At 43.7% G+C, this 17,391-nt stretch overlaps 1 protein-coding gene across 4 annotated transcripts in view; it reads left to right on the top strand.

Moving 5' to 3' along the window:
• Positions 1-17,391, top strand: part of RNF13 (ring finger protein 13) — a 203,576-nt gene that overhangs the window by 149,177 nt on the left and 37,008 nt on the right. For all 4 annotated transcript variants that reach the window (XM_077488192.1, XM_077488189.1, XM_077488191.1 and 1 more), the window contains 3 exons: positions 3,241-3,328; positions 5,845-5,935; positions 12,359-12,464. In XM_077488192.1, the coding sequence (XP_077344318.1) occupies positions 3,241-3,328; positions 5,845-5,935; positions 12,359-12,464 (285 nt within the window). The remainder of the gene's footprint in view (positions 1-3,240; positions 3,329-5,844; positions 5,936-12,358; positions 12,465-17,391) is intronic.

Below are 17,391 nucleotides of genomic sequence, written 5' to 3'. Positions count from 1 at the left end.
TATGCTAGAAACAAATACAGCATAGTTCTGCAAACTTTAGTGAGCAGTTGTTTGTTTGCTTAATTTAATAGTTCCTGCACCACTGTATGGTTATTTCAGACATGCAGGACTATTTCTGCAATGCATTAGTTCTACAGAGAAGAGAGCAAAACACATAGACTAGTAGCTGGATACTCACTGACAGGTTTGCAAATGCCATGTTGACTGTACCCTCTATATGAACGCAGGCAAGTTGTGCAGTTACTGTTCAAATTGCTCCCACCAGCTACCAAAGGTTTTTTTTTTTTCTCTATCACTGTTTGACAGCTGCAGTACCCTCAGCCTAGCTTCTAGGCATTCGCAGGCAGCCCTGCTGTCATAGCCTATGAAGCACCCACAACTTTGCTGCTCCTGTGCCTTCTGCTTCATTCCTGTACCATCTCAGCACCTGTGGCTCTGACATCCACAGTCTGAGCTGCTGCTGCACCATGCCAACATTTGCAGCCTCCAGAATAAGCTCTACTTCCAATCACCCCTGGTCTCTCTCACCTTCCAGTAACTTATTACCTAGCACCTACCTCCTTTGTATATACGAGTACCCGTTGAATGACTTGAGGGGTAGACTGCAACTAAACCCAAACTTTTGTGAGGGTGTCCCTGCCAGAACACCAGCTACCTATTAAACTCCATTCTCCGGGAGAGAAGCTGCACCAAAAAGCAGGGTTTTTATCTTGGATTGAGACAAAATGCTTGAGCTTATTATGAACCCTTCCCTGGTACCTCTGCCTACCACTGATACGCTAAAAGACTTGTCAAGCTAGCTGAAAGTGCCGCAGACCCTCTGCAAGCCTCCATGGGTGCACTGACCACCTCTAGAACACCTTCATGCCCTCTACAGTTACAAACTCAACCAAGTTCCTTCTCACTTTTACATCTTTCACCACCTCCTCATTACTCTGGGAATCCTAAGGGCCGCTGGACTTCATTGTACTTTGTGGAATCCACTTTGAACTACAGCCCCAGAATTTCCCCAGTCAGCACTCCAAGTTGGCCTACTTAGCTGGGGATACTCTGGTCTAGGTTTCTCCCTTCTGGGAGAGAGACTGGTTTCTTGTCTGCAACTTCCCAGAATTCCATGCTGCCTTATTACTTTGACAAATCTGGACATACCTCCTCCTGCTGCTTGTTTTTTTTTTTTTTTTTTTTTTTTTTAAATACACTAATTTAAAAAAAAAACAGTAAAGTTAGCCCATTTTTTTTTTCGTCCAATAGTTTTTTTTTTTTTTTAATCCAAATTATGCATACAAGTAAACTGATTGGAGGTTTGTTTTGTTTAATAAATGTTTAACTGTAAGAAATTTTCTGTATCGCTTAAGGCTGCTTTCACACTGGCACGGGCAAGCGTTGACGGTAAAAGGCTGCTGGTTTTAGCTGCGCTTTACCGTCATTTTAGTGGTGCTACTCGGCTGCTAGTGGGGCGCATATAACCCAGCTAGTGGCCGAGGAAGAGGTTAAATGCGCCCGTGAAGCGCCGCTGCCAAATCGCATTGCATGCGCTTCGGCAGTGGTGCCCATTCATATTAATGGTCAGGAGTGGTGGAGGAGCGGTATACACCACTCCAAAGAGACTGCTTGCAGGACTTTTTTTTAACATCCTGCCAGCGCATCGCCGCAGTGTGCAAGCACTCGGGCTTTCACACAGACTGCAGGGGAGCCGTTTTCAGGCACTTTACAGGCGCTATTTTTAGCCCATAAGTGCCCATAAGTGCCTGAAAAACGCCCCAGTGGGAAAGGTGTCTGTTAGATTTCATGAGATGAAGGGGGGAGAAAAAAAAAAATCAGCCTAACATATTGGCCCAAAAAACCTGCATTATATATCGGACACCGTGATTTCTAAATATCGGTATCAGCCAGAGAAAAACCCATCTCGGTCGACCTCTAGTAAGAACCCTGGGGTCTCATTCTTCTCAAATCTGCTTCCAAATTCAAAAGATTAACAAGTTGCTGTCCTCCAGCCCAGATGTAAAGTATACGAATATACCCTTTGGCCAAATTTGTTTCACATTATATTAGTTAACTTGAAAAACATAGAACTGATATTGTCCAGGATTTCAAGAGATTTCTTCCTTTTCATCTTTGCATCTCCAGTTGATTTCATGCCCCTCTTCTAAAGCTGCTCGTCTCAACAAATATTCTCATCCTACTATGGTTGTTTCAGTACCCCTCTAGGAGCTTCTTCTCAGGAATAGGAGGTTTAAATCTTGGATTTAAAGATCTCCCAAAGCATAGTGTGGTACCTGTTGGAAGACTACAGCCTGTAAGAATGCTCCTGAACCTTGGCATCATATGTTTTTGCCCATTAACTGGTAGGGAAATTTGATTGCCTATTCCCTCTGAAACCAGGCCCTCAATGGATGAGGAGACCTTTCCTCCTCTACCTCCCACATCCACAGGCACTTGCTTATCTTCATCGCACAAAGTGTTGCATAACACCGAATGTGACTAAATCCTTCATTTGAACTAGAGCAAGGTGTGCTTTCACAGCTCAAGCTTGGAGTCCAAATTGTCCCTACCAAAGCCTTTTGCCCCTGTATTGCAGCACCCACAGCCCAGCTTCTCAGCACCTGTGGTCTCAGCAGACTTGGCTGCATGTCTGCAAATCCTCAGGCTCTGCTGCATCCTCACTTCCCTTGCAACCTCTGCTGCACTTCTTCAGCTGCACCTGAAGTCACATCTGCACCTCAGCTGACATACACAGTCAGTTACATCTCTCTAGCACCCCATTTTCATTCATTGACCTCACTGTGTCCGCCTCTGTTGGCATCTCTGCTGCTCTAAGTCTCTGTAGCACCCACGGCGTCAGCCTCTCTTGCTCGTGTGCCCCCTGTGCACTTTTTCAGCACATTTTCATGGCTTTCATAGTCTGAGCCTCTGCTGTGTCATCCCTAAAACTTCATCCTAGGCTTCATCTACAGTCTGAATCTCCACTGCACCATCTCTGCACCAGCAGCCTTCAGTATAATTCCCCAAATGCTGGGTCAATATTGCCAAGTAATGATAAAGAACTAAAGTGTCTATACATAGACATGTATGTGATTAAATAAATTACTTTGGTTGTGTTTGCATGTGCTTATTGAAGAGCATTTGGTGGGGACAGATCATTTTTCTGTATTACAACTGAGAATGGTGTGACAACGCCAGCCAGAATTATTCTCACTTAAGTGTGAGATTTGTAAGTTAACGTGTTGTGTCTCTGTACAGGTGTTGAATGCTCAGAGAGCCGGATACAAGGCTGCTATTGTTTACAATGTGGACTCCGATGAACTCATCAGCATGGGGTCCAATGAAGGTACATATGGCAAATTCATTTTCCTCTGCTTCTGCAATATGACTCGTTTGCAAATATAAAAATTCTTCAGTTCTTGACAGAAGATGAGTGTTTGGTACAGTGTAGATTGCCTTAGCTCTATTTTTTTCATGAAAATGTTATTTAAAATTTCAATAAAATTTATTACAACAGTCAGTTATGCCGTTGATGAGTATGGTAAGATTAAATCAAACAATGATTTCTATATTTTAAAAGACTATCAGAGTAGCTGGTTTTCTAGATTTCTTTTCAAAAAACCAAAACTCCTTAAAGACTTAGAACAGCGTTTCTCAACTTTAGGGGGACCAGGGCCCACTAAATTCTTCCAAAACCTTCAATGCCTCAACATGGCCATGATCAACCTGTTGCCAACCCTCATTCTAAACCTTCCCTACTCTATCCAAAAAAAAAAAAAAAAAGTTTAGGCTATAGATACACTTTAAATCTATCACTTTTTATCATAAGAAGCTATAGGGCTTATCCATTCAAACCGAAGAGAACAATTGCACATAATTGCATTTTGTATCCCACAGCAACCAAGCCAATTCTTGTTTAATGTTTCCCCCCAAAAAAATGTTCAATCAGATTGGTGCCCTTTTAGTTACAACTTCATGTGTTTGAATTTTCAATTCTCAAAATGTTCAAAAATTGTTTTGTTAAGTCCTTGTCTCCCTGTGTAAATGCACACACCGATAAGAATGGTTACAAATTTGCAACAGGCAATAGAGCTAGCCTTAATGACCATCATTCCAGAAACTCGGCAGTGCAAGACCTCAAACTTCTACTGAGCTATGGCCCCTTTCTGCTCCAACAGCTAAAGTCAGAGGAGATAGGAAACCAGGGCCCAGCAGGAGTAAGACGGCAAGCCATGCTATGCACTAGAACAGGGGTCTCCAAACTTTCTATACCAATGGCCAGTTCACTGTCCTTCAGACTTTAGGAGGGCCAAACTGTGGCCATTGGGAGTAGAAAATGTCCCAGCATCAGTTAGAGTAAACAGTGCCCCGTCTTTGGCGTCAGCAAGAGGAATTGTGCTCCATTGCTTGTGTTATTAGGAGGGACTGTGTGCCTTCATTACTATCAGTGAATGAAATGGTGCCTCAAGGGCCACATAAAAGCAAGCAAAGGGCTGCATCTGGCCCCTGAGCCGCAGTTTTGGGACCACTGCACTAGAACACTATATGCTTGGATTTTCCTTATTTATTTTTATTCGCATACATTTTCTTGAAAAAAAATTCCTATTTGTTTACTATTGAGGGATTTTCCATTTATTTTGCCCCGAAAATGCAACAGGATGTAAAAATGGTAGTAAAGGCTTAATTACAAGTATTCTATAAAATGTATGCAGAGCCTGCATGAAAAAAATCTGTGCAAATACCTTTTGTAATCTGCTCTAGTGCGGTCACGTGATCCTGCAGTCGCCCTGGGTAAGGGACTGCTTGACAATAGCTGTGAATTCCCAGAGCACTCACTGGCACCCATCGCTCCCCTACTTCTATTGTTGGCGCTCTCCCCTATCCCCTGCAGTAGCCGCTATCTGACGCAGAGCTGGGGGAGCTTCTAGATCATGTGGCCAGGTGGATTAGAAAAAATATTTACACTGCTCTTTTTAATACAGGCTATGCAGCATAGATAGGAGGAGGGGGGAGCGGCATTTTTAGGAAGGCTTGTATTTAGCCTTATCCCAAAATGAGGAAATTCTCTAATAGGCAGCTTCCTTTGGAACAGCTGCCCCTTTGCAAGATTACAGCAACTTCACACTGAGTCGTTTTACAGGCGCTATAGTGCTAAAAATAGCACGTGCAAAGCACCTCTCCTGTCACTCCAGTATGAAAGCCTGAGTGCTTTTACACCGAAGCGGTGCGCTGGCAGGACACTAAAAAAAGTTCTGCAAGCAGCATCTTTGAGTCGCTTTAGGAGGGGTCTCCTAAAGCGCCCCTGCCCACTGAAATAGATGGGCAGCGCCAGCAAAGCGTGTGCGTTTAACCCTTTTTTCAGCCGCTAGCGGGTGTTAAAAGCTCCCCGCTAGCGGCCGAAAAGCTCTGCTAAAATTAACGGTAAAATGGTTACAGCCGACGCCCCCGTGTAAAAGTGCTCTACCCCTTACCTTTAGTTCTGATAACATCCCAACAATTTTGAATTCCCCTTTGCATTCTGTATTGGAGACAGTGGTCATCAGTATACTGTACTGTACCTGTGCTTCCCGGGCACCAAAAAAAGAACCAAACTGCCCATGTGCATGAGCCCTAAATTGAATCTGCTTCCACCTGAATTTGTTTGTTGTACATCTCGGACTATAATAAACGGGTTCAGTTGTAAGTTATTATGGAAATGGGTCAGTTTAAATACTTTGTCGGGCACTTAATGAATTAATACTTTTAAACATCTTAAGATGTTTTCAGGAAACCATGGGCTGATTCCTCATAATTGTCACTAGGCCACAAGGCACAAGTACATGTGACATGTGTGATTGATTGCTGGATGTTCTTGTGTTTCAGTTGACATTCAGAAGAAGATTGACATTCCATCAGTGTTTATTGGAGAGTCTTCTGCACGAATATTGCAGGAAGGATTTACCTGGGATAAAGGGTTAGTATTCAGATCTACCATACATACAGTACCGTGGGCTTGAAGCCACTCTGATGCTTGATTTTGGTGAACCTGGAGTTCAGAGCTATGGTGTGCTAGAAAATGGTAAGCTGCTTCAAGACCATCCTCCTTGGCACTACTTTCAAACCGTTAATTCATAAAGAAGTCTCATCAGTAATAAAAATGTAAATGTAAACCTATTGATTCATGTATAAATATTTGTACAAAGTAACAATAATTCAGTCATTCACATCATTCTGGGTGTTTTCTTTATTGTACATCATGGGACACAGAGCCTAAGTAATTAATGGGTTATGGTCCACCTTCAGGTGTTGACACTGGTATACCCAATCAAGGAACTTCACTCGCTATATAACCCCCTCCTTCCAGGAGCACATCAGTTTTTTTTGCCAATGTCTACGGTGTTAGGCACGAGTGAATATGTGCTCTGAGGAGCTCCAGGAGGGATCCATGCTGGATTTAAAAAAAAACTTTCATGTCACTAGGCCACAGGATGGTACCCGGACCTCGCATAGAAGAACGAGGTTTTGCCCGTAACGCTTCTCTTTGAGGGCTGGACCCTAGGAACCAGGACTCTTTTTGGTCTTGCTACATTACCTAAAGTTGCTCCTGAGGGGTGCTGTACAGGTCCAAAGGAGTACATCAAGCGGAACTTTGTTCTGGTTTGGGAGGTTTAGCAGCAGCCAGCAGCAGTTTAATAACATTTTATTATGTTTTACTTGCCTGTTTAAAGTTTGTTGTGCCCATACAGTGAAACTGCCAGGAGTGCCAGATGGCGGCGGCAACCTCCTCCTTCGGGTCTGCATTACAGTCCCGAATGTGTGCCACGCAGGCTAAAATTAATTTGAAAGGAGGAGAGCAGGTCACTGAAAGGGGGTGTGGTCTAAGAGGTGACACCCCTTGTGAATCCACGTGGAGCACACACTGGGAAGTTCGGGTTCACACCTGAAGTCTCTCATATAAAGCTGATGCTCTTATGATAGAAAGTCTCTATCAAGAGCTCTCTCTAGAGCAGCTGAAGTGAAGAGGCTACCACACAGGAGCACTGGGTCATGTAATGGTGTATTCAGGCATTTCCAGTACAGGAAATACAATTGTTATTCAGCATCAGAAATTGATCTGTATGGTAACATTATTGCTAGACTATTGCTCAGCAAATAGTATATTTGTCTTAAAGTGCCTTTGCTTTTGTGCTTAACATTGTGACTTTTCCAGAGCTACCATAAGGGTGCCAAATATACCACCCCCAGGCGCTGGGAACTCCATTCATGCCTCCAAACTGTTAACCTCTCCGGAGATACCAGATATGGCAAGCCAGGGTGAGTCATTGGAACCTATTGGTGGTGCAACTGCTTCTCACACCTCAGCCCCTGTATATGTGATGACTGAAGATGCATTTTCCTCTGCCCTGCAGGGCTTAAAAGGAAGATTAATGGCTTTAATCGCATCCCCCATTCAAGGGGATAGGAAGCGTGCTAGATCCCCCTTCCCCACCTCAAACCCTTTACCAAGGGAACAGTTGGTACTGAAAAACAAGCGGATTTTTCCTCTGCAGAGAAAACAGTTGATGAACCTTTTGCATCCTTGCAATATGAGATTGATGGTACAAACTCTTATGGAGATGGTTCGTTCCACGTTCATACTACCCTTAACAGAGTCAGCTGAAAGTTTGGTCCCATCCTTGGGTTCTTTAAAACCTTTACAGCCTTTTCATGCATTACTAGAAAAGCTTATTGATGCTGAATGGGGTCATCCGGATAAGCATTTTCTCCATCCAGAGAGTTTCTCAGTTCTCTATCCCATGGAGGAGCAATTCACAAAAGATGGAAAGTACCAGCAGTAGACGCTGCGATTTCCAGCATCAATGAAAATGTAACTTGCTCAGTAGACAATGCATAAATGCTTAAGGATTCAACATATAAGAAGTTGGAATTTTTGTTAAAATCCTCTTTTTCCTGGCAGGTGCCATTTCTCAGTCTGCAGTTGCTGCAGTACGCATCCTAAAGGACCACTTCAAAGAGGCCCTTAGGGAGGTCCCCACACAACAGGCCCATGAGTTAGCCAAACTACCAAAGGTGCTATGTTTTGCCATAGATGCCATAAAAGACTCTATCCATCAAGCGTCCCGCCTTGCGCTAAAACACATGCATAGGACCCTGTGGTTAAAAAATTGGTCAGCCGAAGCATCTTGCAAAAATGCTTCTAACTAGTTTGCCTTTTCATGGGGCGTGACTATTTGGGGAGGATTTGGTCAAATACATCCAAATGATTTCTAGCAGGAAAGGTACTCTTTTGCCGAAAAGAAGGTATAAACGTCCTTTTATTTAAACTGACTCCTTCCCCTGCGCCAGGGGCAGCTGCTTCTAGGCAGTGGCAACTGTCTCCACCGTCGGACTCTAGAGAAGAAAACATTCAGCCCCTGTATACATGATTGAAAATGCGTTTTTCCTCCGCTCTGCATGGCCTAGAAGGAAAATTAGCGACTTTAACTGCATCTGCAATCCACAACCTTAGACCAGTGGGTAGAGGATGAGGGGTTACATTCAGGTGAACAGGAAGAAAGGTAAACTGATTACTCCTCTGCTGAGGAGACAACTGGAGTTGAACCTTTTTTCAACCTCACAATCTGAGAGGTAAATCCTTCAGACCAGTTATCTGGAAAGTAACGACAGAGAATACAACTGTGCAAGAACCAAAAGCCTTGCCTATCAACATCCTAGAGATTCGGCCAGCGTGTCTGGCTCTGAAAGCCTTTATTTCCAGGTTAAGGGATTGTCCTGTCAGGGTCCAATCCATCAGTGCCATGGCTGTGGCCTATATCAATCGCCAAAGGGGCCACCAAGACTCTCTCAGCACAGAGAGAAGTGAACTAATTCTAACTTGGGCAGAAAGAAATATTCTGTGCCTATCGACAGTCTTCGTTTCTGGAATAGAGAATTGGCAGGTGGACTACTTAAGTCGCCAGCAGATTATTCCCAGGGGAATGGTTTCTTCACCCCAACATATTTTTGGGCTGTTTGTCAAAGATGGGGGACTCTGGGCGGAGATCTTCTAGCTACCAGTTCAACAAAGTTAGTCAACTTTGTGTCCAGAACAAAGCATCCATTCGCGTGCAGAACAGATGCGTTGGTGAGATCGTGGGATCAGTTCTTGCCGATCTATGCATTTCCCCCTACTCAATTGCTGCCTTGACTTCTTTGCAGGATCATGCTGGAAAGAAAACTAGTAATTCTGGCCGCACCAGCATGGCCCAGAAGGTCATGGTTTGCAGAAATCGTAAAGATGGCAGTGGAGGGTCCGTGGTCCCTTCCACTAAGGCCAGACCTGTTCTCCCATGGGGCCAATATTCCATCCTACTTTACGAACACTAAATTTAATGGCCTGGCTATTGAAACCCACATTCTGAAGAAGCGTGGGCTTTCCGGGTCAGTTATCTCTACTTTAATCAATGCAAGGAAACCAACTTCCAGAACTATACATAGATTCTGGAAGGCTTATGTTTCCTGGTGTGAATCCAAGGGTTGGCACCCTCTGAGATATATCATAGGCAGAATTCTTGCCTTTCTACAATTAGGCATAGAGATGAAGTTGGTCTTGCGTTCTATTCTACTGCTAAGGGCCAAGTCTCAGCCTTATGGATTTTATTTCAAAGACCACATGCTACCCATTCTTAGTCCAGGGTTTTATGTAAGGGGTGATGTGGATTAATCCGTCAGTTAAATCACCTTTAAGCCCTTGGGACTTTAACTTAGTTGTGTCAGTGTTACAAAAACAGCCATTTGAATCGATATAGCATTATTCCCTTAGTCCTTCTGACAAGGAAGCTTGTATTTTTGGTTGCTATAGCCTCAGCAAGGAGGGTTTCGGAATTGGCTGCTCTTTCCTGTAAAGAGCCATATTTGATTATTCGTGAGGACAGAGTGGTGTTACGTCCTCGTCCAGGCTTTTTGCCAAAAGTGGTCCTGCCATTGTTTTTTCCAAAACCATGTTCCAGGGAATAAAAGTCACTCCATTGTCTTGATGTAGTGAGAGCACTGAGAATCTATTTAAAGACAACTGCTCAGATTCTTAAGACTGATGTCTTATTTTTTCTGCCAGAGGGTCCTAAAAAAGGACAGGCAGCGTCAAAATCTACTGTTGCTAAGTGGATTCGGCAAGTTTATAATTCAAACTTATAATTTAAGGGGTAAGAGTCTCCTTTTCAAATTAAGGCGCACTCTACCAGGGCGGTTAGTGCTTCTTGGGTAGTGCATCACCAGGCCTCCATGGCTCAGAGCTTTAAGGCCGCAACTTGGTCTTCAGTGCATACATTCACAAAAATGTTATCAGGTGGATGTAAGGAGGTATGAGGATATCGCCTTTGGGCGCAGTGTGCTGCAGGCAGCAGTATAATTCCTCAAGTCTGGGGGTACCCTGTGGGTTGTCCCTCCCCTCAATTAGGATTCCTTTGGGGCGTCCCATTAAGTAATTACTTGGGCTCTGTGTCCCATGATGTACGATAAAGAAAATAGGATTTTTATTACAGCTTACCTGTAAAAAAATTCTTGGAGTACATCATGCGACACAGAGGACCCTCCCCTCTTTTGGGATTTAAGTATATTGCTTTGCTAAAAACACTGATGTGCTCCTGGAAGCAGGAGGGGTTATATAGGGAGTGAACTTCCTTGATTGGGTATACCAGTGTCAACACCTGAAGGTGGCCCATAACCCATTAATTACTTAGGCTCTGTGTCCCATGATGTATTCCAAGAAAATGATTTTACAGGTAAGCTGTAATAAAAATCCTATTATTACTGCCTGTCATCTCCTCCCCTGCATGAAGCCCAGTTTATGGGCATTCCCTTTGTGGATTTGAAAAAAGAACTGTTACCACAGCCTTTGGTGTGCGCATACCTGTTAGAAAGTCCGGTGTTAACAGTGACCCATGTACAATGGAAAAAACTTGCCATGTTATAGATGCTGTCTTCTCCATCTCCCCCACTCTAGCAACATCTAACAAAGGCAGTGATGCCACTTTAGGACTAAGCGGTAACCAGCTTCAGTTGCTATGCCTTCCAGGATCTTGCTGCATGCCACTGTTTCTTCCTCCTGGCTGTCATAACCCCTCCCTCTGGCAGTGGGTACTCTGCCTTCCTCCCCATAGCACAATAAATAAATGGCCACACGCAATTGTTCCTTCCCACTGGTTGATGTGTCCTCTTCCCTGGCTGACATGTTCCTTTGCTTTCAACACTAGACTCTGGCAAGTTCCTGGAACCCAAGATCAGCACTGTCAATCACTGCTTGTTAGGCATTTGTCTCCTACTGTGTAACTGGCCATGGCCAGTTTGCAGAGTAAAAGGCTACCCCCACCTGCCTTATCCTGCTACAGGTTATACCCATATTTAGAATGTAATATGGTGCCAAGCCACCCATGTATTTGACACTTGTGTGGATCTACTATTTTATATGGCAGAGAGGACATGCTGTTTGTTTGTAAAAGTCATTCTGCATGTAGCTCATTATTAGGGTGATATTCATCATGTTCTCCTATCTGAAACCTGTTTTTCAGTGTTGACCTATTTGATAATACTACAGATTACCTATTAAAGACATATTGTAAAGTTGGTGCAATTGTTTTATAGGTAACTGGAATTATCATTTTCTGCGTGGATGCCTGCTATTACCACACAATTCATCAACATTACTGTGGACAACTAGTTATAGGGGATCTACTCCATGCAGAGACATAGGAATGGCTACAATTGTCAAGGGACATTTGAGATTTTTTTTTTCTGCCATACATTGCAGTGAATACAAATTTATCTAACCTGACACATTGTACTATATAGTTCTCATACAATTCATGATTCAGTTTGAGAATATTACTGCAGACACAGTCGGTGTCTTAGAGTGTACTGTCAGACAAGGACATAGGGTTGGTAGGATACATTTTAGGGATTTGCAATTCATGATTTGTGTCTGGTCCCACTTTTTTTTTTTTTTGTTTTGTTTTTTTGTTTAATGAAGTCTTGTTTTCCGTTGGTTTTGCCTAAAAAAAAAAAAAAAAAAAAAAAAAAAAAATATTACTATTTTTGTATACTGTTGGATCCTAGATCTGAATTTTTGCTCACAGAACATGAAATATTTTAAATATTTTTTTGATCTTCATATTTGTACTTCTATTTCTACTTCTGCAGGTCTAGATATGATTTTGTACTGGCCTGGTACCTACCATTATATTGGACATAATCATAGATTACCTAAATAGATCATACCTAGAGAAAATATTTGTTTGCACTATCTTTTTTAAAAGTAGATTACCTAGCAATTGAACAGGTATTTTACAAGAGTTGAATTTTTGCTTTTCTGATTTGTTCTCTGTGTGGACTGTAAATTAATTTTGTTTACCTTTTTGTGCAGAGCCCATCTTTTGTTAGTTCCTGAAGCTGCCATGCCACTGGAATACTACTTAATACCATTTCTAATCATAGTCGGGATTTGTCTAGTGCTCATTGTCATTTTTATGGTAGGTATCAGTTGCTGTTTGTTAATAAGGATAACCTTTTGCATTGTGTATTCTGCTTTGGGTTATAGTGTACACAGGAGAATGAGCTTCTGCTTGTCCTAGAGTTACCGTGCAGCTGGAGTCACTTCATCTTAATCCTGGGACTGTCTACGGTTCTCTGTAGCAATCTTGCTGTTATAATTTATGCTTAAAAAGATATCGGAGTTTAACATATTAAGGTGAATTTGGACTACAGTTCATGGGGGGAAAGTAACTTTTTTTTTTTCTCTCTTTCAGATTCATACTTGCCTAGCTGGATGCAGCTTCAGTCTGATGCAGCATCTGTCCCCCAGCGCCTCTAACACTGAGAACTGAGCGGTCGAACACCTCCGATCGTTTGGTTCTTTAAGCTCCGTGAGCAGACAGTTGGTGACTGTCAGCAGTTCTCTACTCCCCCGGAACAAACTGCACTCCTGTGATCCACAGTAGAAGTACAGCCAGAAAAGCTTTGACTGTACTTCTTTTAAGCAGAGGCACCCAGGTGCATTTTTGTGCCTTTTAAGAGGCCTATTTTTTAAATGGTTTCCCAACCAAAGGAGATCTTTAGAAATTTTACATGCTGTACTGTATTATACATTTTGTGATAAAATGCAGAAAGCAGTTTTGAGCCTCATTTACAGGAGAGAAGTGCTCATGTGATCTTGAACAGGTCACATTTTCCTCTCCTGACCTATGTTTTTCCCTCAGGCCTGGTTCACGCCTATGCAGGTTGAAGTTTTCATATTTCAGGTGCATTTTTGCATTTTTCAATACACATTTCTTTTCTTACATCAGTGAACACAGAACCATAGTAATAACTATGTGGGTTATATCGGCATATCAGGTGCTGGACACTGGCACGCCCCTTAAGGCGTGAACTTCCCCCATATAACCCCTCCCATTACTGGGAGTCCTCAGTTTTTTCACCAGTGTCTAAGGTGTTGGGCATGTGCAAGGATGTGTGTACTGAGCTCCACGGACAGTAATCCTTTGATGCGAGCCACCCATCCTGACCGGATCCGTTCTGATGTCTCTGTAATGGACTAAATGAATGGTACCCGGGCCTCATCATCCGAAGACACAAGGTTTTGCTTGCGAATGCTTTTAAGCTGGGCCCTGGGATCCAGTACTTTTTTGGTAGTAAGGCCAACAAAAGTTTACTGGCAGGGTCTTCTCACAGGCCCAGGATTGCGGGATTACCTGAGTGTACCCCTGTTCCTGAAAGTTTCCTTTCAAGGTCTCGGAACCTACCGTGAAGGGCGAAGATAGTTTTTTTTTATTTTTATTTTTTTTATCTCTGATAAAGCCCTGCGGCGGAAAGGTAGGGGAGATTTTCTGCAAGGAATCTCTCCTTCCATGTATTTATGTTGACATGTCATGTCTATGTGTCACCACTGGAGGCTGTATTGAGCACTCACCATTTTGATGCTGGAAACGGCAGAAGCTTTCACTCTCCTCTCCGTTCAAGCCAGCTCAGGCCCTCGGGTATGAAGGGGGGTCTGATCACTTCCTGGGCTCCCAGAGTGGCGGTTTTTGTTCCTTTGGATGCCAGCCCGCTGCCTCTTTTTTCTTAAAGAAAAGAAAAATGGGGAAAAAAAATAGTTTTTTGTTTTTGGGGCAAATCGTGGCCGTTTTACACCCCCCCCCCCCCCCCCCCGCCACCGGCCGCCATGTTGCCAGCACTTATACACTTCCCTATTTGAAAGGGGGTGTGGCTAAATGGCATCAGACGCCGGCCACACGTGTAGGAAGTATTTTAAGCTATACAGGAAAAGCTGAATTCTGGTGGTGGAGGGACAGAGCAGAGTGGTTGCTGGCAGGTTTGGTGACACAGGCATCTTCCTTTTGATTGACAACATTGTATTGTATAGCTAGGACTAATAGTTATTGTACTGTACTATAGCCTAGCCAGTGAAACATTCTTTTTCGGTACTGCCTCTGCTTTGTACTGTAAGCTATGGGTGACAAAGGGACTGGGAACCCCTCTAAGGGGTTAATGGTATACAACAAACTAAAAACCGTTTCAAAAGAATGTCTGTCTTCCTCCCCGGGAGGTAAAAAGAAAAATACAACCAGTCAGATGAAGCCGTCAAGGGTAGAACACTTCTGTCCCTGTATTTCATACAAACAGGTTTTTCTTCTACCATTTAAAAGATTATAGCTATGATGTCTCCCCATAGTAGGGCTAAACATAGCAGATTCCCATCTAGTCCTCTGGGCCTTTTTGTTGAGGTGCAGAAGGCTGGGGATCAGGTAGATCTTCCCAAACATTGGAAGATACTTATTTTTCCTCTTCAGAGGATCCTAACAGGGAGGGAGTAGCCGCACAAGTCAGGTGTTAGTCTACTCCCTTACTTAACCCTTTTGTTGCCTGCCATGGGCTCTTGAGGTATCTACCTTCTAATGGGGTTAATTTCATTTAACATGGTGTCCTATGGAACAAGTTCTGTAGTGCAAATCTGCAAGATGCAAAAAGCAGTAAAAATGCATAGCTATGTATTCTGAATGGGAAAATTTTTATGAAAGAAATGGTGTTCCAGCTATTAATGCTGCAATCACCTCAGTGAGCAAAATCTCACATGTCCAGTGGATAATGCACTGATGTTAAAGGATTTAGCAAGTTAAGGTTGGATTTTCCTTTTAAAGACAAGATGTCTTTTGCAGTTCTGGCTGCAATTGGAGTAGCTCAGTCCATTAACCCCTTAAAGTGGTGTTGCCACCAAAAAATTAAAACTGCTTAAAATTCGTAAAAAAAAATAAAAACAAAATAATTGGCAAAAAAAAAATTTTTTACTCACCTCTAAATACCGGTTGCTAGGGGGTCCCTCGTAATCTGCCTTCCTCATTGCCCGGGCTGGTGACATCACTTCCCCTCGTGCCGCACATTCACCTGGGACCTGTCATGTGTCCCAGGTGACTGTACGGCGTATCACGGCGCCCTGCGCCGCTCGCGCATGCGCAGTGGGTGCCCGGCTGTGAAGCCACAGCCGGGTGCCCACAGTATGCATGACGGCGCCGCGAGCGGAGCGGGGAGCAAGGGGGGGGCTTCGTTCCCCCGCATCGCTGGACCCTGGGGCAGGTAAGTGTCCAATTATTAAAAGCCAGCAGCTGCAGTATTTGTAGCTGCTGACTTTTAATTTTTTTTTTTTAGGGGGTACCCCACTTTAACGTCTGCTCCACTATTGTGGTGGAGCACATTTTGAGTCAAGCCAATGCATTGGAATGTGGACTACAAAGGGTTAAGGAACAGCTGTGAGATACCTGAAAGTTCTGCCTGATCAGCAGGCCCAGAAAGGGGCTGGTGTATTTGACGTACTGTGTCTTACAGATGCTATGAAGGACTCGATCATTTAAGCCCTATGACTTATACTTGGACTAGTGCATTTTTGCAGAGGTCCGGGGCTGAGATATTGATCAGCCGAAGCACCAGGTGAAAACCCTTAGCCAGTCTGTGTCCCTTCCTGGGGTACGGCTATTTCGAGTGGATAAGTACATCCAAAAGGGTTAAAGCTATCTTTACCAGTAAAAAGAGATTCAAACAGTTTTCCTTTAATCATGCAGCCTCTTCTATGCCTGGGGTATCTGCCTTTAGGCAGTCTCGACGGTCTCAATCGTCAGGTTCAGGAGAAAGTTCCCAGGGGCAGCACCAGGATCTTGGGGGCAGAAAGCCCATGAAGCAGAATGCTAAGGCACATGAAGGAGCACACCCACTTGTTTGAGGGCAAAGGTCCTGCGATTCTCTGGCAGGAACAATGTTAAGAGCAGAGTGATATCTGCAATTTATTTATTTTTTTCTCTAGGTTACATCTAGAGTTTCAAGAGCCCGGATGGCCCAGTCGGTTTTCGATCCAAGGGTCCGGGGTTCGTGTCCTTTTTGGGTGCTGCCTGTGGGGTCCTTTGGGCTGCTGATGTGGCAGTCTTATACAAGAGTGTCAGTCTCCTCAAAGCATTCTTCTAAAGTTTCAGAGAAAAAAAAAAGGAAAGAAAAAGCAGAAAGGAAAATAGTGTCTCTTTCTGGTCTCTGGATCAGCGGTTATCCTAGTCGGGGATGTCAGAGATTCCCTTAGTGGAACAGGGTTTTTTGGCTCAAACCTTTTAAGGTCCCAGAGCCAAGCAGAGAGGTAAGACCCACTCTAGATCTGGGAGATCTGAATCGGCACTTAAACATCCGATCCTTTCATAATTTGATCGGCTGTGTCCGTCCTGCAAGGAGGAGAGTTGCATATCTCCATATGCCAAAGTTTCCCGCTTTCCAGAAATCTCTGCGGTTTGAAATATAAAATGTTATCAATCGTGGCACTGCCATCTGGCTTGGCCACGGCACTACGAGTGTTCTGAAAGATTCTGGCACCTCCTTTAGCCAGGTTAAAGGCTCAAGACATAGCGGTCCTAGCCTATTAGAAGATCTACTTTGAATAGATCATTCAGTCTCAGGTCTAAAACCAGAGTCTGATCTCAGCTGTAGATAGCTGAAATCTCTATTTTGGATTCTCAGCCTAGGAACATTCTCCTTAAAACCATCAAGGAGGTTACTTGGGGGATGGTTATAGATACCATACAGAAGAAGGTATTCTTACCCCAGACGTGAATCAGTTCCATTGTAGGACTAATTTAACTTATCAGGAAAGGAAAATTCCTTCATTTTGGCTGCAGGAGATTTTTAGGGAAATGGTGGCCTCCTTCAAGGCCGTCCCTTACGACAATTTTATTCAGAGACTGCTTCAGGACACCATCCTGTTGGTCTGGAATAAAGAGGATTCAGGCCTGGTTTGTTTCCAATACGCTTGGCTCCCGACATAGGTCAGAACCTAAATTGGTGGTTATCCAGCAGGAGGGAAAATCTTTATCCTGCAAGGTGTTAACAACAGATGCCAGGCTTTTAGGCTGGGGAGCAGCCCTGGAAGAAGAT

Source organism: Lithobates pipiens, unplaced genomic scaffold, assembly GCF_037356315.1.
Source record: "Lithobates pipiens isolate NorthernLeopardFrog02 unplaced genomic scaffold, aLitPip1_a1.2 Scaffold_18, whole genome shotgun sequence".
Classification (NCBI taxonomy): Eukaryota; Metazoa; Chordata; class Amphibia; order Anura; family Ranidae; genus Lithobates; species Lithobates pipiens.
Note: the sequence above shows the minus strand (reverse complement) of the source record. Positions and strands in the feature narration are given on the sequence as shown.